The sequence below is a fragment of the Eubalaena glacialis genome, chromosome 9 (genome assembly GCF_028564815.1).
Source record: "Eubalaena glacialis isolate mEubGla1 chromosome 9, mEubGla1.1.hap2.+ XY, whole genome shotgun sequence".
In the NCBI taxonomy this organism is placed as follows: domain Eukaryota; kingdom Metazoa; phylum Chordata; class Mammalia; order Artiodactyla; family Balaenidae; genus Eubalaena; species Eubalaena glacialis.
Genome location: NC_083724.1, coordinates 3,341,680 through 3,363,706, shown reverse-complemented (window position 1 = coordinate 3,363,706; position 22,027 = coordinate 3,341,680). Strand labels below are relative to the sequence as shown.

General features: G+C 59.0%; 1 protein-coding gene and 1 long non-coding RNA gene across 6 annotated transcripts in view; one reads left to right on the top strand and one right to left on the bottom strand.

Moving 5' to 3' along the window:
• Nucleotides 1-10,323: 10,323 nt before the first annotated feature.
• On the bottom strand, nt 10,324-11,999 carry LOC133097659 (uncharacterized). The gene is made up of 3 exons (XR_009702043.1): nt 11,530-11,999; nt 10,566-10,858; nt 10,324-10,458 (listed from the first exon to the last, which is right to left on the bottom strand). It is a non-coding gene; the product is annotated as an uncharacterized LOC133097659 (long non-coding RNA).
• A 599-nt stretch (nt 12,000-12,598) lies between these two features.
• VAV2 (vav guanine nucleotide exchange factor 2) overlaps nt 12,599-22,027 on the top strand; it is a 181,000-nt gene continuing 171,571 nt past the window's right edge. For 4 of the 5 annotated variants that reach the window (XM_061199638.1, XM_061199640.1, XM_061199639.1 and 1 more), the window contains exon 1: nt 12,600-12,880. In XM_061199638.1, the coding sequence (XP_061055621.1) occupies nt 12,677-12,880 (204 nt within the window). In that variant the 5' untranslated portion in view covers nt 12,600-12,676. Of the gene's footprint in view, nt 12,881-22,027 lie in introns of all 5 variants that reach the window. The other variant, XM_061199641.1, reaches the window with a different exon arrangement.

Sequence of the window (22,027 nt, the reverse complement as noted above, 5' to 3'; positions counted from 1 at the left end):
CAGGGCTCGAACCCGTGTCCCCTGCATTGGCAGGCAGATTCTTAACCACTGCGCCACCAGGGAAGTCTCACCAAAAGGATTTTTTTAAAGTCAGGGATTTAAAAAAGTATTATCAATATGACATCATGAATTTGAATGTATTTGATGTCTTTCAATGAATGGCCTGATTATGTGTTTGAGTCTCAGGATTTTCCATGCCTGGCCAGTAGGAAATCAAGTTGTCGGCGGGCCCCTTTGGTCTAGAAGCTCTGGGGAGGGAGTGCGTCCCAGGCCTCTCTGAGAGCTTCTGGTGGCCGCCGGCATGCTGGCTTGCGTGGCTTGTGACTGCGTCCCCCCGTCTCTGCCTGGCATCTCCGCTTCTTCCAGTGTCTCTCCGCTGGGTGCCTCTAATAAGGACACTTGTCATTGGATTTAGCTTATCTGGGATGATCTCATCTCAAGATAGCTAATTACAGCTGCAAAAATCCGTTTTCCAAATAAGGTCACAATTCACAGATTTCAGGGGTTCGATGTGGCAGCCCTTTCTGAGGCCCACCATTCAACCCACTACAAACCCTAACACGGAAACGGGTGCAGGGAAGATGGAGGGAATCTACGATTGGTTATTTGGCCAGGCTGTGGCTAAAAGCGGTGAAAATACAGCTTTCTTAGGAGATGGGACAAAAGGGGCCACACGGCTGAGTAAACCGTTTCCTGTGGCACCCTGAAGTGACAGGCCCAGGGAAAGGCTCTGGAGGACCATGGAATGGTGCCCAAAAAAGAAGTGAATGGCTGTGGTGTGGGATACTTTTTAAATGGCTCATCAAAAAAGAGAACGAAAAGCTAAGATTCCTCCATTTTAGTCCCAGATGCAGACTGATAGCCAAGAATGCCGTCGGCCAGAAGCAGAGGTGTGATATCTCAGAAGGCAGAGGTCTCCGGGTGGTTTTCAGGCTGGGCAACGGCTAGCCTTTAAGGGGGCAATGGCCGCTTCTGCTGGCCCAGAGTTTCCAGAGGGAGCGTGGGTGGACGAGTTCCCAGTGAGTTGACCTAGGTGTCCCCATCCCTCCATCTCGTGGCCCTACTGCTTCTCAATCAGGGCCCTGATCTTGACCCAGGAGACTTGCTGGCTGGAGCCTTCCCGGGAGCTTCACCGCTTTTCTTGCCTTGCAGCTCCAGGGGATGACGTCCCCTTATACCATGTCCTTTTATGTGCTGCTCCAGCTTACACGATTTGCCTCAAGTGGGTGATTAATCACTCAGCCATTTGCTGACTTCCTCCGATGCATTCACAGCTGCCTGTGACAGCCGATGTTTCCGTGGTTCCACTAATTACTCTCCCCTCACCATTCACACATCTGAGATACTGCACTCCAGTACCTTCTGTTGTGTAGGCATCCCGCCCCAGTTCACCACTGAGGAAAGTTCTAACAATCACTGCCCCATACCAGGCACTCTCCGTACTCCGCTTTCCATTGGCAGTGGAGTTCTTGCTGCTAGCTGGCCGAGGCCAGTCAGTCCATAATAGCTGCTCGGGTCTGCTTCCTGGGATCCCTCCACACACCCAGGGTTGGGAGTGGGGGTCGGGGAGCAGGAAGGATCTGGGCTTCAGGGAAACAGCAGAGTCTGTTTTGCCTGGAAGGAAAGGCAGGTGGGGTGGCTAGGAAGTCATCGGGCCATTCCTGGACCCCGGCTTGGGGGTCCTACTTGCCCCCCTCTGGCCAGGGCAGCAGGAGGAGCGGAGCACAGCCAGGCCGGGCATGGCTGGTGCTGGCATCTATTGGCAAAGACCTGTCACGCTGGCAACTGCAAAGAAAATCAAGGTGTGGCCCCTGGAAGCCAAGGTGAGCGGGGTTCATGATGTCACAGGCTGCCGAGGCAGGGTGTACCTTGAGAACTTTGACCTGCATCTGGACCCTGGAGGGATGGTGGAAAGGAGACCTAGGGCCAAAGGCAGGAGAGAAGGTGGGTGACCAGAATACCATAACCAGGTGCCTGGTGAGGCTCAAGTTAAAGCGTGAGATGGCAGCGCTCTGTCCTGCTGGACATGCCGGTACCCAGGGACAGACCCTTGTTCAGGCGGCAGTGGCTGAGGGTGCGAGCAGGGCAACATCGGGGACAGCGGGGCCTGGGAGGATGAGGCCAGCTGGGCCACACTCTGAGCCAAGGTCCAGGTGGTAGAAATGGCCTGTGGCCTGCAGGGGCTGGTACCTGGCGGGCGGGTGGGGAGGGCACCCCGTAGCACCCCCCGCCCCGTGTGGCAGAGGCACTGGGATCCCCAGGTGGGCTGCATTCTGGGCATTGGGACAATTCAGGGAAGTGGAGGCCCGTCACTGGAGGGAAGCCCTGACTTCCTGAGTCAAAGCAAGTGAGGCATGAAGCTACTGGCTGGGAAAACACACGAGCTGGGACTGCCTTTGACCGTGAGCCGGTGGCGGGTCAGGCCTGTCCCGAGTGCTGTGTGTGCATTGATCTCATTGACTCACACAGCGCAGCCTCTGCCCTGGGTTCACCGTCGTACCCACTTCACAGATGAGGAGACTGAGTCTCAGACACATATATCGCTTGCCAAAGGGCACAGAGTGGCTGCGTGGAACTCGGGAGGCCTCACTTGTGGCCTTTCTCTCTGAGGGAGTCCCCAGCCCTCCTAGGGTCAGCTCAAGCACATGAGAAAGGCTAGAAATGTGAGATCTCGGGGTTCTCCCTAGGGGCTTCAAGTCTTAGGAGGTCCCCCTATGGCCCTCTCCCACCCCAGCTCTGCCGTGTGCCCAGGGTGGGGTCTGCGAGGGGCACCTCCTACTGAGCCTGGCCTCCTGGCTGCAGGGTTGGGCCATAATCTTCTCCCACTAGTTGGAGCCAAGAAACCTGCAAAGGCCCTCGTAGTGAAGCCCCTCTTGATCCTGCAGGTCCCCCAAGTGCTGAGCCCACTTGGGGGACCTGCAGGATCACTCAGTCACAGGGACCTCTACTGGGGTAGCAGCATCACCACATTACATCAGGATGAAGCGTGGGAGTGTGTGTTGGGGGTGGATGGGGGCTCACTATGTCAGTGGGGGGACTGAGCTCTGCTCAGAAAAACAACATGTTGATCTCTGGGACCCCTGGGACATCCCTGGGAGGCAGGAGGCCTTGGTGCAGCCTCTGTAGCCCCCACCTGAGACCTCCGTCTTGACTGTGATAATCCTGGGCCAGCTTCATTTCCCCACCAAGGGGCAAGCTTTGTGCAGGGTGGGTACTCAGAAGTGTTTTCTGGTTGGATGGGGGGGTGGGTGGTTGGGTGAGTGGATGGGGGATGAATGGTTGGATGGGTAGATGGATGGGTGGATGGGTGGATGGGTGGATGGATGGATGGGTGGATGGATGGATTAATGGGTGGATGGGTGGATGGATGGATGGATAGATGGATGGATGGGTGAGTGGATGGATGGATGGGTGGGTGGATGGATGGATGGGTGAGTGGATGGGTGGATGGGTGGATGAATGGATGGATGGGTGGATGGCTGGATGGGTGGATGGGTGGATGGATGAATGGATGGATGGTTGGATGGATGGATGGGTGGATGCAAGGGATGGATGGGTGGATGAATGAATGGATGGATGGATGGAGTGATGGATGGATGAATGGATGGATGGATGGATAGGTGGATGGATCGGTGGATGGGTGGATGAGTGGATGGATGGATGAATGGATAGGTGGATGGATGGGTGGATGGATTGGTGGATGGATGGATGGTTGGATGAATGGGTGGATAGGTGGATGGGTGGATGAATGGGATGGATGTGTGGATGAATGGATGGATGGATGGATGGGTGGATGGATGGATGGATGGATGGATGGGTGGATGGATGGATGGATGGGTGGGTGGATGGATGGATGGATGGGTGGATGGGTGGATGAATGGATGGGTGGATGAAGGAATGAATTCATGCCAGGCACTGTGTTGGATGCAGGCAGGACACAGAGAGGTGAGACCACAGGCTGGGCCCAGAGGAGGCCACCGTCCATCTCACTCCCAGCAGATGTCTCCAAGCAAAACACTGAGGGACACTGAGAAGGCAGGAGACGGTCCCCGAAGGAAGAGATGGCTGAGATGGGTTTTAGGAAACACACACATTTTCTGAGTGGACCAGGCTCCTGTGAGCCCACGGCTGGAGCCAGCTCTAGTTGAGGAGCAGACAGTTCAGAATTGCAGGTACATGAAGGATGAAGATGGGGTAAGGGGTGGGGGTTAGGAAGTGGCACGAGTTAGACTGAGGGGACTGTGGCGGGGTGCAGGGGACTCCAAAATCGTGCCTAGGAACCTGTCCTCAGAGGGCTGTGGGAGACAAGGGCTTTTTTGGTTTGTTTTTTAATAAAACAGCTTTATTGAAATATAATTGTATAAGATCCACCCATTTAAAGCACACAATTTAATGGCTTTTAGTATATTCACAGTTGTGCAACCATTACCAGAGTCAGTTTGAAAACATTTTCATCTAAGGAAACCCTGTCCGGGGCTTCTCCGGCGGTCCAGTGGTTAAGACTCTGCGCTTTCAATGCACAGAGCGTGGGTTCGATCCCTGTTGGGGAACTAAGATCCCACATGCTGCGTGGCGCGGCCCCAAAAAATAAAAATAAAAATAAAGAAACCCTGTCTCCATCAGCAGTCACACCCCATTTGCCCACGTCCCCCCAGCCCTAGACAACCACTAATCTACTTTCAGCCTCTAGATTTGCCTATTCTGGACATTTCATACAAATGGATCACATAATATATGGCTTTTTGTGTCTGTCTTCTTTCACTTAGTGTAACGTTTTCTAGCTTCGTCCATGTAGTAGCACATTCCAGTACTTCACTCCTTTTTGTGTATGTGTGGCAAAATATACATAACATGGAATTGATCATTTAAACCATTTTTAAGTGTACAGTGTAAGGGCATTAAGTACGTTCACATTGTAGTGCAACCATCACCACCATCCATCTCCAGAACGTTTTCATCTTCCCACACTGAAACTCTTCCCATTAGACAGTAATGCCCCATCCCCTCCCCCAGCCCCTAGTAGCTGCTATTCTGCTGTCTCTTACTACACATTTACTGATTCTGGACATTTCATATAAATGGAGTCATATAACTTATAACCCTCGGTGTCTGGCCTTCTTCACTCAGCATAAGGTTTTAGAAAGGAGTTCATCCATGCTGTAGCAGGTGTGAGAATCTCATTCCTTTTTATGGCTGAATAACGTTCCATTCTAGGGATGGACCACAATTGGTTTCTCCATCATCCGTGGATGGACATGGGCTGTGTCCACCTTCGGCTGTCGTGAATATGTTGCTGTGTACATGGGTGTTTGAGTTTTTGTGTGGACAGTGGGTGAGCGTTGAGCAGGAGGGAGCATGACCAGCTTTGTGGGTTAGAAGGGTCACTCCTGCAAGGGGTGGAGGGTCTGCAGGGGTCAGGCGGGGGAGAGAGACTAGAAAGACACCTCCAAGCCTTGGGGAAGTGTGACCCACAGCTGCTCTCCTCAGCTCCCAGCATACATGCTGGAGGAACCTGCTTTTGTTACAAGTTTCCTGGAACAGGCAAAACTTGCCTGATCCTGACGTGCTGGAGGAGAAGAACCTCCATTGTAACGTCTCTGCTCTCACTGATGCAGTGAATGCCAGCCCCAGTGCTAAATCCTTTACATCCACGATCCCAGGGAACCCCCGCCGTGGGGAGGCAGGTCTCATGACTTCACAGGCGAGAAGACAGAGGACATGTGTCTTCTGCAATGTCACACCTGGGGGAGCAGGGCCAGGCTTCAGGCAGACCCCACGCTGCCCAGTGTGATTGCAGCCACAAACCACGTGTGGCTTCTGAAGTCTTGAATGCGGTTCGCCTGACAGAGGAGCCGAATTTTTAATTGCATTTAATTTTAATTAACTTAAAATTGGATACTCAATTCAGTTTTTGGCAAACTTTCAAGTATATTTGAAACAACTTGGGTACATGAATGTATTTTTTCAACGATACATTTTCTGAACTTTAAATACAGATCCAACATTTCTGATGACAATTTAGTGTTCCTGCTGAAATGTGCTGGGGGTGTAAAATACACACTGGATTTTGAAGACTTTAGCATGAAAAGTAAACTGCAAAATGTATCATTAATAAGTTTTCAGGTTGGTTACATGTTGAAATGATAATATTTCAGATATAGTGGACTAAAATAAAATGAATTATTAAAATGGATTCCACCTACAAGGAGCTATCATTCAGCCATAAAAAGGAATATAGTACTTATTGATGGACACGAGTGAACCTTGGCATTATGCTGAGTGAAAGAAGGCCATGCATTACATGATTCCATTGATATGAAATGTCCAGAACAGGCAAAGCCATGGAGACCGAAAGTAGATTAGCGGTTGCTAGGTCTGGCAATGGGCAGGGTGTTGGAATGGCAGCTATGGGGCATGGGGTGTCTTTTTGGGGTGATGGGCACATGCTAGGATCCAGAGCACTCGTGCTGGGGTGCAGAAGCAGGGTCTAGCATGCACTCCCTTGACTGTGCTGACTTATTGCCCCAGGAGGGCTCCCTCCTGCCCAGGTCAAGGGCAGTATTGAACACCAGGAAGGGCAGGGGCAGACCTGCCCTGACCAGGGCTCTCCCCATCTCTGTGTTCTGAATACCCCGGTGTGCTTCCTCCTTTCAATGACAGCCCGCGCTCCTGGCAGCCAGTGTCAAGGCTGAGCCGGCCCAGGACCACATTCAATGGCAGCGGCACCCGGGCCACCCCTCGGGTCCCGTAATGCACAACCAGCCGCATGGGGCTTGGGGCTTCCCTTGGCCAGACTGGACTCCCCCCTCTGTCCTTCGCTGAGGTGGCCTGCTGGGGTCACAGTGATGGGGCTGCTGCAGAAATCTGGGATCTGCCCCGAATACCGGCTTCTCAGCCTCACGCCTACAAATGAATTAAGTCCTGGAGACCCTCCCCCCTCCTTAGAGCCTTAAGTAACCCTGCACCCTGACCTCACAGGCGCCTCTCGAAGAGACCCAAAGCCCCGAACAGGGCTCCGAGGAAGCTGCCCGGAACAAGGGGTAGGAAGTGCCACGACAAGCCCCACTGGAGGTGAGATGTCAGAGGTCACAGTCAGGGGTACAATCCATGGACCATGGCATTTGACTTAATTTTGAAAGTCGAAGCACAAGCAGTGAAAAGTCTGTATTTTGCCTTTTCAAACAAAACGTAAAAAGTCCACACCCAGCAATTCAGTGGGGTGTAATCTGACTCCACGGTGGGCCAGATGGTCTTTTTCTACACCTATGGTTCCCCAGGAAATTGTGACAGCTGAATTTGCATGATGTAGCTACAAATGGAATTTGCAAAATGTGTGTGTTCATGTGGTTTGGACATGAGAATAATTCCTTCACCCAGTCATGTTGGGAAGAGTCAAAACTTTCACTTCCCCTGCCCCAAGAACAAGGTCAGTGCTTAGTAAATGCGTTCTGGGTGGAGGATGTAGGAGGGATGGGTGGGTTGGATGGGTGGAGGGATGGAGGGGTGGGTGGAAGGATAAAGGAGGGATGGATAGAGAGATGTGGGAGGGATGGGTGGACTGCAGCTTCTGGGGAGGGCCTTTGCAGGAGAAGCTCCCAGTGCACCCCTGAGACCCTGGCTATGGAATAAGGGCCCTGTTGTTAAGAAGCACTGAGACCTCGCAGCAGCCCTTGGCATTCTGGGGGAAACCTGGGCTGAGGAACCCCCTGGTTGTCAGAGGAGGCCCGTGTGGAAAGGAACGGTCTGGGATGTCTGGATGGGCAGAGAAATCTCTCCAGCCCGTCCACTGTGGCCTGCACCACGCCCGACACATGAAGAAGCACATGTGTTCTCGTTCAGAGCAAATTCCCAGTGTTGCCCCAGCAATGAGGACTCCTACTGCTGAGGGGACTCGGCGGGAGCCCAGGAGGCCTTGTGGGGCAGCTGTGGACTCAGATCGCCGCCCCCCGCCTCCCGCCCCCACGTGCTGCTGCCCTGGAACCATTGTACCATCAGCCAGAAGCAGAAGCCAAGTCCCCGGCGGGAGGCATCGCAGGAGACAGACTTAGGATTCAGACCAGGGCTCCCACCCTGCCTCTGCCCAGCGCCTAACCTCGGGCCGGTCCTCAAGCTCCGTGACCCGTCCCCTAACAACAGAGTAACAACGCGTATGGCCTGGGGCTGGACGGTCATCCCCTGCGAGGCGGAAGTGGGGCGGCTCCTTTGGGGCCCGCCCGGACCCTGCAGCCACCAGGCTTCCAGGAGCTCGAGGCCGGCGGCAGCGCTTCCACACCCTGTCCCCCCTTCAGCTCAGACGCAGGCTGTGTCCCCAGCAGCCCCTTCCCGGCCAGCTCTGCCGCTCCCGACTGTGCTTTTGCACATTTCTGCAGTGGGCGTGCGCGTGCTGGCCTTTTAAGGCTGTTGCATTCAGGATCTACGTGCTGAGTCAGGATCTCCGTGTTTTAGACAGCACAGCATTTTCCCGTCTCCTTGGTCTCCTGTCCCCCCAAACCAGCGTGTCGACCGACAGCTTTCGGTTCCAGGCATGGAAACCCTTTGCAACAGCGAGATTTGGGTGCCATGAGCAGGTGCCGGGGAGGCCCGGCGTTTGGACCCGGCTCCTTTGCACCTTGCTCGGTGATGCTGGGCAGCTCCCAGCGTGCTCGGTTTCTGTGTTTAACCACCCAAGACAATGACTATTACTCTCACTGTGAGGCTTACCGGAGGCCACGTGACACATATGAAGCCCTCAGGCCAGCCCCGCAGCACTCAAGAAACGGGAGTGGCTATTACAGTCAATACTTAGAATAATATGCTAAGTCAGTGCAAATCTCACAGGGTGTAATGTTACGGATTCACATAACAATGGTGAGATATGCTACACATCAACAGATTACATAGCCTATTTTTTAAACCTTTGTAACAGTTTTACCCATTTCTGTGACTTCTACGAAAGAAGATACTGGATTTTAAAGTCGTAGCTGCAGTGTTTTGCTGACCTGTTGGTTTATTTATTTGGCATTTCAGTTTTTTTTCTTTTGGCCGCGCCACGCGGCTCGCGGGATCTTAGTTCCTGGACCAGGGATTGAACCCGTGCCCCCCACAGTGAGAGCTCAGAGCCCTAACCACTGGACTGCCAGGGAGGTCCTTATTTGGTGTTTCATTTAACAACTCTTTTTCGACTACCTACCAGGGGCTGAGCCCAGTTTGCAGTGCTGGGAGTGAACTGGGGACAGGACAGAGATGACCCCCGCTGCCACAGAGCTGACAGTCTAGAGGGATGAGACCGAGCAACAGACACCGGGGCGGAAACTGCAGAGAAGAATGAGTCTCAGAGCGGGAGAGGGTCAGCAGAGGAAGTGAGGGTGTGAGCCATGTGGCCATCTGGGCAAGAATCCCAGGCAGAGGGGTGGCAGGTGCAAAGGCCCTGAGGTGGGGGCACTGCTGGGCGTGGCTGGAGAGCTGTGGGAATGAGGTCATCCGGGGAGGGGATGCGCCACATGGGACCTGCAAGCGATGAGATTTGATTTTATCTCTGGTGAGGGGGAAGCCACGAAGGGCCCCCCGTCCGGGCAGGCGAGTGACAGGGCCTCACCAAGGTTTCACTGGGTCCTTGCTGGCTGCCGAGGACAGACTGAAGGGGGGCAAGGGTGGCGCAGGGGGAGGCTGAGGGGCCCAGTAAGTGGGGGCCTGTGACCCTCCTCGCTTACTTTGGGGTATGTGACTTCCTGCCCCATGGGTTTCATCTATGCCACTGAACTGGGACGCCCAGCTTCCCGCCTCTCCTGTGGACTGTCCCGGTGCTTCGTGTGGGCCTTTCTCACTAAGGAAAACTGCCATCATTCATGGTGCTAAAGGTGGGCCAAGCTGAGAGGCAACCCCCAGAGGGTACCGTTCACTTGTAGACTGTGGGCTCCTCTCCAGGGTGCCATCTCTCTAGACTGTGATGGGAATTGCGCCCCCTGGAGGTGTGCCATGGGCGGTCCCGGCAAACAGCTCTGAGTCTGAGAAGATGTGGCCGGTGGTAGGATGTTCTGCAGCGGTGTCCCCTCTTCCTGACATGTACTCTGAGTTGATACAGTCCACACCTGCTCACGACACCCACGCCCAGTGTTTGGAGGAGAGTTCCTATCAGGTTCCATTCATGCAGTCATTCATTCACTCACACCCAGCCACCCTGCGGAGCCACCCCCAAACCCTGTGAGGTACACAGGTGGGTCAGTGTCCCCAGTAGGACACTGGGGATCAGGAAGGTGTTGTGATTGGCTAACACACAGCAGTGAGGCCTGCGTCTCCTGACTTGGCTATTCTCCAGGCCAAACCTGATCTTCCTGCTGCTGGGCAGCGTCCGGCCAAGGGGCAGCCAGGTGGCGACAGTGCCCTCCGCACCCACCAGGGGGCAGCAGACGAACATCAGTGCTGATGGCTGGAGGGTGGCTGCCTGCATCCCAGCCCCGGCTCATCCTCTAGGTTGGTTCCCTGTCCAGGCAAGAAGGCCAAGAACAGTGAGGACACGAATAGGGGGCCCCATTCTGCCCCAAGCACTGTGCAAAGCTCCTGGATAATTACTTCTGTTCAGTCCTCACCAGCGATTCTGACGGGATGGGGCGCTCCCCATGCTACAGAGAGGGAGGGGGGTCCTGCCAGGGGAAGGTGCCTGTGCAGGCTCCGGGGGCGGGGGTGGCTGGAGGCGCCGGGAGTCAGGCTCTGTCCCCCACTTTGTGATTTCTCGGGGTGATGCTAGAAGAAGCCGGCTGCTGCCGCGGGGTCATCTCCTTTTGTCTCGGGCAAGGCAGGCTCGATCTCACCCGTCTGAGGCAGGCTCCTTCCTGCCCGTGTTCACGAAGGTGCCGCACCCATTTCCTCGGAGGAAGGATGCCTGGACAGGAATTTGGAGCTCACCAGTCACTTGGCCTGATTTTACTCCTGCCAGGGTCTGGGGTGTGCCCTGGGAGCCCGGCCCCTCCTCCACGCCTCTCCATGGGCCAGAACCGGGCCTGGGTCCCCATGCTTCCTCCTCAGTTTGGGAAGGGGCCAGCCTGACTCTCTGCAGAGGCCACTGCCCAGAACAGAGGGCTCAGGGGACCCTCACTGGGCTCGCAATGAGGTGGGGTGTCACCCTGCTCTGGCTCCTGCCCCAGGAATGCCAAAGGAAAAGGGGAACTGGGCCATAGGGGCGGCTGCCGGGTGCTGCCCCAGGGTTCAACCCAAGTGTGTGGGGATGCTCAGAGACTGGTCACCCCCAGGCTCACCCCATGACTGAGCCAGTCTTAGAGGGGGGATCAGACTTGCCCAGGGTCACCCGGCTGAGAACCCAGAGCTCCCAACAGCTGAGCCAGGACCCACATCATTTCGTTGCCAGATGGGCTCTTTATGTCTAGAAGCCCTCCCACTGTCACAGGAGGCCAGAGAACACTGCCCACCCCCTCCCAGAGGGCGTGGCCCAGGAAGGAGATCAAGGCACGGTCAGTGGACCCCGCAGCCAGCATGGAGGCGGGCCGCTAGCCAGGGCCGGGTCTGGCCGCATCTCTTTCCCTCTCTCCCACTTACTTATGTCACATCTTCCATCTCGGACGCCAGGATTTGCCCTCTGGGCAGCTGCGAGTGGCAGTCCTCTGGGTTTCAAAACAGGCGAATCCCGGCCTTTGTGCGAGGTCGGGGGGCTTCCTGCGGGTCCCTAGCCAGCGCAGAGGATAGGAAGGGGATCTGGGCGAGTCCCCGGCCCGTGTGCCTCCCGCCTCGAGTTCTCCCGTGGGGGCCGCTTGGTGGACCGAGAGGGCGCGGGACGACTGCGCGCAGTCGGTGCCCCCTCCAGGGTCTGTCCTTCCCGAAGGACCGTGCAGAGGCCCCCAGCGCGACAGGGACCACCTCCTGAGCTCCTCCTAAAACGCAGGAGAGACGCAGAGACAACGACCGGCCATCACTCCACAGGCGAGGTCGCGCGCCCCGGGCGCAGAGCTTCCTCAAAATCTTGGTGCCCCTCGCTGAAGTCGGCGGACCCCGGGCTCCGGCCGCGCCGCAACCCCCCGCCCTCTGCAACTTTCGAGAGCGGCAGCCGGGCAGGAAGTGGGGGGGGCGGGCGGGGGAGGTGCCAGGCGAGCGCGCCGGCCCCGCCCCCACCCCGCCAGTGGCCGCGCCCCCGCGCCCCCCGCGCCCTGGAGCAGCGGAGCCGCGGAGTCGGAGTCCCGGGCGTGGAGCGCTGAGCGCGAAGGCGGGGCGAACAAAGCGGCGGCGGCGGCGGCGAGGGCGGCCCAGGCCCCGGACGCGCGGAGCAGGCGACCCGCCGGGCCTTTGTCTCGGGCGGGGCAGAAGCTTCGGCGGCCGCGGGGCGCCCCGAGCGCAGAATGCGGCGCCCGGCGGGGCGGATCGCGGGGCGCTGCGGCGGCGGGCTGCGCGGAGCCCGGCCCGGGGCCCGGGGGAACTTGTGTGTGTGAAGCGGGGGTCCGGCGCGCTGCCCGGCGGCTGCCCCACGACCGCACGTGGGCGGGAGCTGCGGCCCGCTAGGAGCCGGAGGAGGAAGAGGAGGGGACGCGCGGCGGCGCAGCGGAGACCCGGGGCCGCCCGCGCGAAGCCCCGCCCCGGCCGCCGAGCCCCGCGCGGGCGGGCGGGATGCCCCGCGGCCGCTGCACTTCGGCCGGAGCGCTGCCCTGAGCCGGCCGGCCCAGCGAGCGGCGGGCGGGTGGGCGCCGCGGGCGCCATGGAGCAGTGGCGGCAATGCGGCCGCTGGCTCATCGACTGCAAGGTCCTGCCGCCCAACCACCGGGTCGTGTGGCCCTCGGCCGTGGTCTTCGACCTGGCCCAGGCGCTGCGCGACGGCGTCCTCCTGTGCCAGCTGCTGCACAACCTCTACCCCGGCTCCATCGACCTCAAGGACGTCAACTTCCGGCCGCAGATGTCCCAGGTGAGGGTCCGGGCGCGCCGGGAGGGGCCCTGGTCCGCGGTCCCGGGACCCCGGTCGGAGCGGCGGACTCGGGGACGTCGGCAGGCGGCGGGACGGTGAGCGGAGAGGCGGCGCGGCCCGGGCCTCGGAACCGGCTCCTCCGAAGGGCGACCCCGGGAGGCACGAAGTTGGCAAAGTCCCCCAAGCCTGGGGTGCGCCTCCGCCGCCTCCGGGCACTGCCTGGGAGCACCCGCTGCTGGGCCTGCGCCTCCCGGGGTGCGGGGAACTCGAACCCCGGCGGGGCGCTCACCACTGCCGCCCCCTCTCCCGGGCCTGGGCCCCGGGACCTTGCGAGTGCCCCCCTCCCCGCCCCCCGCCCCGCCGCCGACCCCAGGATCCCAACGCGCCGGTGGCCTCGTCAGGCGTAGTGTCCCTGGCTTCGCGCCTGGTGGCTGGACGCCCTGGAAGACAGGGGCTCGGGGCGCGGCGGGAGGGGCCCGGCGGGGCGGGGAGCCGGGAGCCCTGGTCGGCAAGGGAGCGGCGGGGCTGGGGGCACCGCCCCCTCGCCGGCCTCAGCCTCCTCCCGAACCCTTTGGCGGGGGGGCAAGCAGCGCCAGGCCCCCAGGGTCGCGCGACTTGGTGGGAACAGGAGCCCCTCATGCTTCCCCTGTACCCTCAAGTGTGGCCTTTGTCGCGGCCGAGGCGCATGTGCCTGCCGGGCAGGCAGGAAAATGTCTGCTTGGCTGGCAGGCGCTGCCTTTCTTGGCCCCTTAGAGGGAACTTGGCTAAGACTTAAGCAGAGTGGAGGCTGCTGTCCTGCCCCCCGGGTTCCGCGACCCCCACCCAGCACCTTTGAAGGGGCCCTGGGTGCCCAGCGGGGCCAGGGGCCACCCCAGGTCTGGCCAGCACTGCCCAGGAGCAACCTTCCTGCTCACCCCACAGCCCCTTCTTCTGTGACCCTCTGGCCTTCACAAGCCAGTGTGACAGCCGAATTGGGCTGGGGGGAGGGGGGATGGAGTGAGTCACTGCTTTTCCAGGCTGGACTGCGTGGCCTCTGCCCTTTGGCTGTGACCGCATTTCCAAGGAGATGGGGGCATCCCCCCCTTCAGGGAGGATGGGGGTGGCCGCTGACCAAGAAGAGTCTTGAGGAGACGGGGGCAGGGGGCCACCCTCCCACTCCACGGAGGCGGACGGCCCAGGGAGGGAGCCCTGGCCTGCCATCTGGTCCCCAGGCTCCTCTGAAGCCAGAACCGTCCTGGGCCCTCTCAGTGCTGAGCAGCCCAAGGTCCTGGGGCCGGGTGTCCTGGCTGCAGGGTGCCCTCAGATCCAGTCCTCTCCTCTGCCCTCACCCCCCTGGGGGCTGGGACGTACTTACCCCATTTTACAGCTGGGGGAACTGAGAGTGGAGGAGCTGCTGAGGGCAGAGCTAGGCCTTGAGCGCGAGTGTCTGCCTTTGGCTGTGAACTGCAGGGGCTGCCCAGGCTTGCTGGCTGCTGGCTCCTGGCTGACTGGCAGAGAGGCTGGGGCCCAGGGCACGGCTGGGTGTGGCTGGCGGGGTTGGCTGGGTCCTGGAGCTGCCCCTCCCAGCTGTGTTTGGCCAGGATGGGGGAGAGGGCGCACTGGCTGTGGTAGGTGGCCTGGCTCAGCCCCTGCGCTGGAAGCGCAGAGACTTCCTGGGGTCCCTGGAGCCATCCTTGGGCCAGCAACGCTGACAGGGCACAGTCTCCTTGAGCCCCCCTGCTCCAGCCCGGGTGAAGGGGTGTCAAGCGGGGCTGGGCGGTAGGGAGACCCTGATGGGCGAGTGTCTGTGTCTTCATGGCCATATGCTCTTATTGAAACCTGGCACTGTCACCTCCCTGTAGTGACTGCTTTGGGGGCCTCAGTTTCCCAATCTATGTAATGAGGACAGTACTAGTGGCTGCCTTATAGCCAGGTTGTGAGGATTTGATGAGGGAAGGGCAGAGAACATCCTTAGTGCCGCGCTGAATGAACCTTAGAGATCTTACCTGGGCAGGTGTGGCCCCTTGTGGCTGAGGGCTGGTCTCCCCTGCCTGTCCTCTCACGGAGGGTGGGGCTGGTCACACCCATCTTTGTATGTCTCTTGCTGGCACAGGGATGGCTGGGTTAGGCGGATGGCCCCATCTGTGTATTCACGATTAAAGAAACAATTCTCTTGAACGTGTATGGCTGTGCAGGGTTTGGGAGAGGAACGTGGTGGTCTGTCTGTGCGGCTGTTCTTTGCTGTCTGGGGAACTTCCCTCCAATGGAGGAGGGAAGACGCCGTGGTCCTCTTGGCCCATGGTGGTGGCATCACAAGAAAAATCACAGCTGCCCTTTCTTACCCATCCTGCCCTGAGCTAGTCATGATCCTGGGAGGCATATGCCACCCCTGTTTCATGAATGGGACAGCTACAGCTCAGAGAGGTCAAGCGACTTACCCCACATCACACAGGTAGTAAGTGGTAAAACTAAAACCTGGACTTAGGTCTCCCTTCTGGGACTGTTGAAACAAATTCTGATATCAGAAGCCGTCCCTCTGCTGTCTTGCTGATTTTCTGATGGATGTTCCTGGCCCGCTTCTCAGGTTGTTCACGGCGTGTGTCTGTTTCCGTGGGCTGGATGGGGTGGGGAGTGCGTGCCTGTTTCCTGGGGGATCTGGATACTTTGCTGGCAAGTGGGCAGGGCCCTTCCATCTTCCTGCTGTCACTGTGTGCCCGTACGTGTGCCCGTACGTGGACCCGTCCAGCTCAGAGGCCTGCCTGACGTCCCCTCGTTCCAGAATGCCGCTCTGGCTTCTCCTGTGACAGGTGACATCCTGTTTTCCAAGTATCGCGCTTCGAGTGCCCCTCCCGTTTGCGTGGATCTCAGCTGGGTTATTGGCCCCAAAGGCGTATAAGAGCCGTGTGCACTTATTGAGCATCTGCTGTGTATAGAGCCAGGTACTAGGAAGGGTTCACAGGCAGATCTAAGTTGCCCCTTGTCCTGCCCTTCTGGATCTGGTCGGGTGTGCTTTATGTTTTTTATCCGAAATGCCTGGCAGCCACGTTGGGTTTAATTAAAGTAATTAGGTATGGCCAAGTCTGCTGATCCTAATGAGAGACCGCGTGTGTCTGGAACAGCTTCAGTTATGAGGTCCTGAGGTTGCCGATGCCAGCAGACGGCCCTTGCGTTTGGTCTGCAGTCTGAATCTTTAGGGCACCACCCGCCCAGCCTCTTGCCCCCCACCCCGGCAGGCCTCCTCTCCGTAGAACAAGGCTGGGAAGCCTGTCTGCAGGGACACGGCAGAGAGGGCTCCCCCATGCCCACACCTCCAGCTTCAAGTCCTTCCCGTCCCTGCCTTGTGCCGGCGTTCCAGCCTGCGCCCCCCCTCCCCTAAGCCTTTTCCATCAGGGTCGGGTCCATCGTGTGCCGGGCCCATGCTGGAAGACTACCCCTCCTTTTGTCCTGGTTCTTCCTGTAGGAGCTAGTCTAGTGGCTGCCTCCTCTAGGAAGCCTCCTCTGATTTCACTCTTCTCCCATCCTGAAGCGTTGCGAGCCTGGCCCTCGGCCCCCCCGCCCCCCCCCCGTGTACCGGGTGTGTACCTCTAACCCTGCGTTTTCCACACTTTGCTTTAGTAAACAAGCATCCCTCGGAGCCACACTCGCTGCTCACTGCCCTGAACCCAGGACAGTGAATCCCTCCCCCTCCGGACTGGTGTGAGCCCTCCCAAGGGGTCTCTGGGTCCTGCTGAGCCGGGCCTCCCTTTGGTGCTGTGTCACTCCGGTCCTTCCTTCGAAGAATAATTGGCGAGCCCCTGCGCTGCCAGGCAAGGGCCCAGTCCCTGCTCCGAGATGCTTTCAGGTGAGCAGGACACACAGCAGGTTGTTGAGGTGCCTGTGGATGAGGAAGTGGCCTTTAAGTGTCCTGAGAGCTCCCAAGTGCAGGCAGGGGGACGTGGTTCCCGAGGCCAAGGGGTGTGACACCTGGGCTGCCGGGGAGCAGGGAGACGGAGGCCGATTCCAGCGGAAACTAGGACGCCTTTTCTTTTCAAGTCAGGTTTCGGTGGTTTTGTTTTTTTTTAGATTTATTTTATTTATTTATTTATTGGCTGCTTTGAGTCTTCCATGGCTGTGCGCGGGCTTTCTCTAGTTGCCGAGGGCTGCTCATTGCGGTGGCTTGTCTTGTTGCGGAGCACAGGCTCCAGGCACACAGGCTTCAGTAGTTGTGGCACACGGGCTCAGTAGTTGTGGCTCACGGGCTCTAGAGCGCAGGCTCAGTAGTTGTGGCGCACGGGTTTAGTTGCTCCGCGGCATGTGGGATCTTCCTGCACCAGGGCTTGAACCCGTGTCCCCTGCACTGGCAGGCAGATTCTTAACCACTGCGCCACCAGGGAAACCCCAGGTTTCGTTTTAAGTTTGAACATATCTTGACATTCGAGAGTAAGTTGGTGCCCTGCACCCTCACGTGTTTCCTACAGAAGAAGGTCCCCTCTGCAGCCACAGAGCAGCCACTTGAACCCGGAAAACAGCGGGGATGGGGCTGCCTTGGAATCCACTCGAGTTTCAACGCGTGTCTCCACAAATGCCCATTTCAGCAAATGGTCCACCTGGGGGCTGGGACGGCCCCTCTGCCTCACCTTGATTTTCCCGACCTGGATGCTTTTGAAGGTGACAGGCCCCTTTTGTTGCAGAATGTCCCTCCCTTTGGGTTCATCTGCCGTTTCCTTGCGTTGGAGTCAGGCTTTGCACCTGGAGCGGGTGGAGTGACCACGCTGTTGCCTTCTCCTGGCATCCTGTCTAGCAGGTGGCACGTGGTTTCCAAGTGTCCCCTTGCTGGGGGTGTTGGCTTTAATCACTCGACGCCGGCACTGTTTGCCGGACGGCTCCGCCGCGAAGGTCCTCCGATCCCCCTTGTAGGTCACGAATATTCTTGAGAAGGTACTTTGAGACAGTGACAGGATCAGTCCTCCCTCCCTCCCTCCCTCTTTCTTCTCTTCCTCTTTTCCTTTCCTTCCTCTCTGTGACTACCACTGTGGATTGTGGTTTCCTGTTCTATTCCACGGATTCTCATCTGTTATGTCACTCTTTATTTTGATGCTCAGATGGTCTCAGGTTTGACCAGTGGCAACTGCTTCAAGCTGCTTCCGTGTGTCTTTTTTGACACGTTCCCATCATTTTGTGAGCTCTGTCTCCTTCCTGGCACAAGATATCTGAGCTCATCTTGTACTTTATTTTGTCCAGCTCCAGAATCAGCCGTTTATGGAAGGAGCTCTGGGTCCGCAGTGCAGAGGCATATGTAGAAACCAGGATCTGGGTGCAGGCGCACCTGTGCTGGGGTGTCTCAGCGCTGAGACCTGGGCAGTGTGCACCTCTGAGTTAACACAGGCGTGTGTGTGTGTGTGTGTGTCCCCGTCCGTGTGCTGCACGTGTTCACATTTGTACTTCTGTCTGTATCAGTGCTGTCAAGTAGAAAATGTGTGAGCCGCATCTGTCTCTTAAAATTCCTGGTGGTCATATTAAAAAAGTGAAAAGAACTGTGTAACGTTAATTCTAACAATACATTTTATGTAATCCATGCCCAAGGGGGCGGAAATCAGATCTGTGGGGGTGAAGAAATCATATTCTTTTTACGCATCAAGCACAGATGTACCCAGAGAGAAGAACGGTACAGTACAGATACACAATACACCTGTGGTATTAAAATTTCAGGCGGGGAGGGCGATTAGGACAATGCCTGGAAAGGCTCCTTGGGGAGGTGATACTGACAAGAAGGTTGAGAGACGCTGGTTTCCCGAGTATTAGCATTTCCGGGTGGCAGGGTTTGTGGCACCCAGTTTGTGCAGCGGGGGTGGGGATGGGGGAGGGGAGAGCAGAGGCCGGTGGACCAGGGGTCTCGTCTTTAGCGCTCACCTGCTGACTGGAGGGTCACTTGCAGGGCTGTGTGGGGCAGGGTCCGAGGCTTGGGTCTGAAGTTGGCAGGGATGGCCGTCGGGCATCACCTGCGCAGGTCATGGGTGGGCGCAAGCTGGCGTTGGTGGAACGTGGTTGGTTTGTGCCACGTGTGCTGATGACAGAAACCTGGCTTTGGCGTGGGCTGCCGGCGAGAAACGGCGAAGAAGGCTGTGTTGGGTTGGGAGTCCGTCGTGAGGGGCGATCCCCATCTGTCTGTGGTCTGGGCCCTGGAAATGGGGCGTCTCTGTGCCGGGAATGGGGGCCCCGCTGCGCCTGGGCCCAGGGCCTGACAAGGATGAGTAGGCACAAGGTGACCCCACCCTGGTGCCTCATCTCAGCCCGTTGCTGCCATGAGGTCCATGTGACCGAGGATGTCGCCTCCCTGGCAGGGTGGTGCCCTCCGGCCCCTGCCTCCTGTCCCCGTGTCCAGGCCACGTCTGTGGCTGCAAATTCCCAGGACAGGGCAGTGCTGCTGGGAAGACGCCCTGCAGCCCTACCGCTGAGACCCCGCCAGGTGGACCTCCCGCCCGACTGCCCCTTGAATCCAACTGCTTCTCCCCTGGCGCCCAGCCGGCAGCCACCACCCCCTCCCAGAGCAGGGGTTGGCAGATGTTTTCTGTCGAGGGCCAGGCAGTAAATATTTCAGGCCCCGTGGGCCAGGCGGTCCTGCCGCGGGTACTCACCTCGGCCCTCATCGTGCCGAGGCAGCGCTGATGATCTGTGAACGAGCGAGGGGCTGTGCACCAACACGTATTCGTGGAGAATGACACGTGAATTGCATATACTTTCCGCATGTCACGAAATACTGTTCTTTTTCTCCCCAGCCATTTAAAAGTGTAAACACCTTTCTTAGCCTGTAGGCTGGGTACAACCAGACAGTGGGGCCGGCTCGCTGCCGCTTGTCTGCTCAGAGCCCTTCCCGGGGCCTGCGAAGGTGTCCTGGTCCCCGGGGCTCCCCCCTCCCTGTTCCCATCGCGCTTGGCAATCATGTCTCCATTTGTATCCAGAGCCCTTGGCATGGGCTTCTCAGACAGGAAGTGATCCATGGAACAAAGCTTCCTCACCGCTTCCCTGGTGCCAGAAAACGTGCTGAGCCCCGTGGGGATGACCTCCTCTCGTCCCCAGAGCACGTGTAGCTGAGGCTGTGCTCTCAGCCCGATGAGCTGCCTGAAATGGCAGTGGAGGGGGCCACACTCGGCCACTCGGCTGCCGTGAGAATCCTGGTGCTGACGTGTCACTGGCCTGGCTGAGCCTCGCTCTCCCTGCCTGGAAAGGGGGTGACGGTGGCCACCTGCGTGGGCCTCCCACCAGGCCCGCGAAGTCTCAGAACGCTGCGCCTCCGCCCCATGCCCGGCTGGCCGGCTTGCTCCTGCTGGCTGGACCCTGGCCCCAGCTTGCCGCCTGCCTCTTGGGCCAGCTGCCTTCCCCCGTCCACCTGGCCTCACCTTGCCTCTGGCTGCCCAGCTGCTGCAGAGCCTTGCGGTGGTAGAGACGGTGGGATGCCAGGGCCCGGGGCTTGCCTCTCCCTCCTTCCCTAGCCCCTAAGCCCCTCCCACTCGGCCCCAGGTAGGGGGAGGGGGAGGGGAAGGATGGAGGATCCTTGGCCCAGGAGTGGAGGGCCCAGGGTCGGTGGACTGCAGCCCTGCCCCTTCCTCTGAGGGTGACCGGGGACTCCTGCCAGAAGGGGTCTCACACGCTTTCTCTGCCACTTCCTTCCGAGGAGCTCCTGGGCTGGACGGGGCAGGACTTGCTGTCCTGTTCTTCGGGGCTGTGCTGGTCCTCAGCAGGTACGGATGTTTGGATCCCTGGGGGCAGAGAGACCTCGGAGGGCTTCGTGGAGGAGGTGGCACTTGAGCTGGTGGTGAAAACTGGACGCCTTTAGGTAACTAAAGGTTGGAGATGGGTGGTTGCTGCAGGGATGGGGCTCTGTGGGAGCAGAAGCTGGGGTGGGGGGGTTCCCACTCTGCCCTCCAGGCAGATCGCTGCTGCCTGGCCATGCCCTGTCCTGAGAAACTTTGTTCCCTGGCAGCCCAGCCAGGGCGCCTCCTCTGGGCCTCGGGAGACCCTGTGCGGCACTGGGTTGGGCGGCCGTGCCCCCCGTCAATGGAGAGGTGACAGGCTGGCCTGGGGGCGCACAGCTGTGTGGGGGCCGAGGCCTCTCGCCAAGCCGCCCAGGTTTCTTGGCGCCTGGAGTGCCCTTCACTTCGCTCCTCCCTTCGCCAGCAGAACAGCCTTGGCACGGTCCTCCGTGGGTGAGGAGGCTGGGGGACCACGCAGTGCCCGAGTCCAGACATGGCCGGGCTGGCCGGCTCGGCCCTCCCCTCACCTGCTCCCAGGCGGCTGGGGGAGGGTCACTCCATCATTTACTCAAAGTCCCATCTGCCTACGGGCCTTGGGCAGAAGAGGCAGAGACCCCTGACCTGTGTCTGACCTTCTGGAGGGGAGACAGAATGAGGGATTCGTGAAGAATTAAGATGGAGAGAAAGATGCAGAGAAAGACAGCGGGCAGAAGGCTGGCGGCTGGGCTCAGGAAGCCCAGGCAGGCTCCCCGAGGAGGTGGCGGAGGGGCCCCTCTGCAGCCTGCTTCCTGCACCTGCTCCCCTCGGGTGCTGTCTCAGCTCTGAGCTGGCACGCGGCACGTGGCCTGTAAGTGAAGTTCAGCCCCCCAGTTGGGGGGGCGGCTGCCCGAGGCCACGGTCTCTGGGGGTTCCTTGTGTGCCCGAGGCCCCGCCACAGGGCCAGGCCAGCTCCGCGCCGTCCGGTTGTGAGCAGCTGTGGCTCCCGCTTCAAGTCTCGGCCGCAGAGCGTGGCATCCTTGTCTCCTCCTGCCCCGTCCACATCCTCCGTCCAGTTCCCGATGGCTGCGTGGCGTCCGCTCCTCCACCCACCCGGGGATCCTGGGCCGCTCATTCTGGCCGAGCCGTCTGGGGGCAGCACCGCCCCGCCCCGGACCCATTTTCCACCTTGCGCCTGGCCTCGTGTGCTGCTGGGCAGCGGGGCGGCCGCCGACTCGTCCCTGGGGTGGAGACGGGTGCAGCGCTGTACCCTCTCGGACCTGGGTTCAAATCCTGGTCGCCACTTCTCGGCTGTGTGCTGTGCCCCACCCCTGCCCCGGCCCCTGTTTCCTCCGCTGTGAAAGGGGGTTTCTGACAGCCACCTCCTGGGGGTTGGCTGAAGACAGAGCGGACAGAGGGGACCCAAAGCTCTCAGCCCAGCATCTGGAGGTGGTACGTGCTC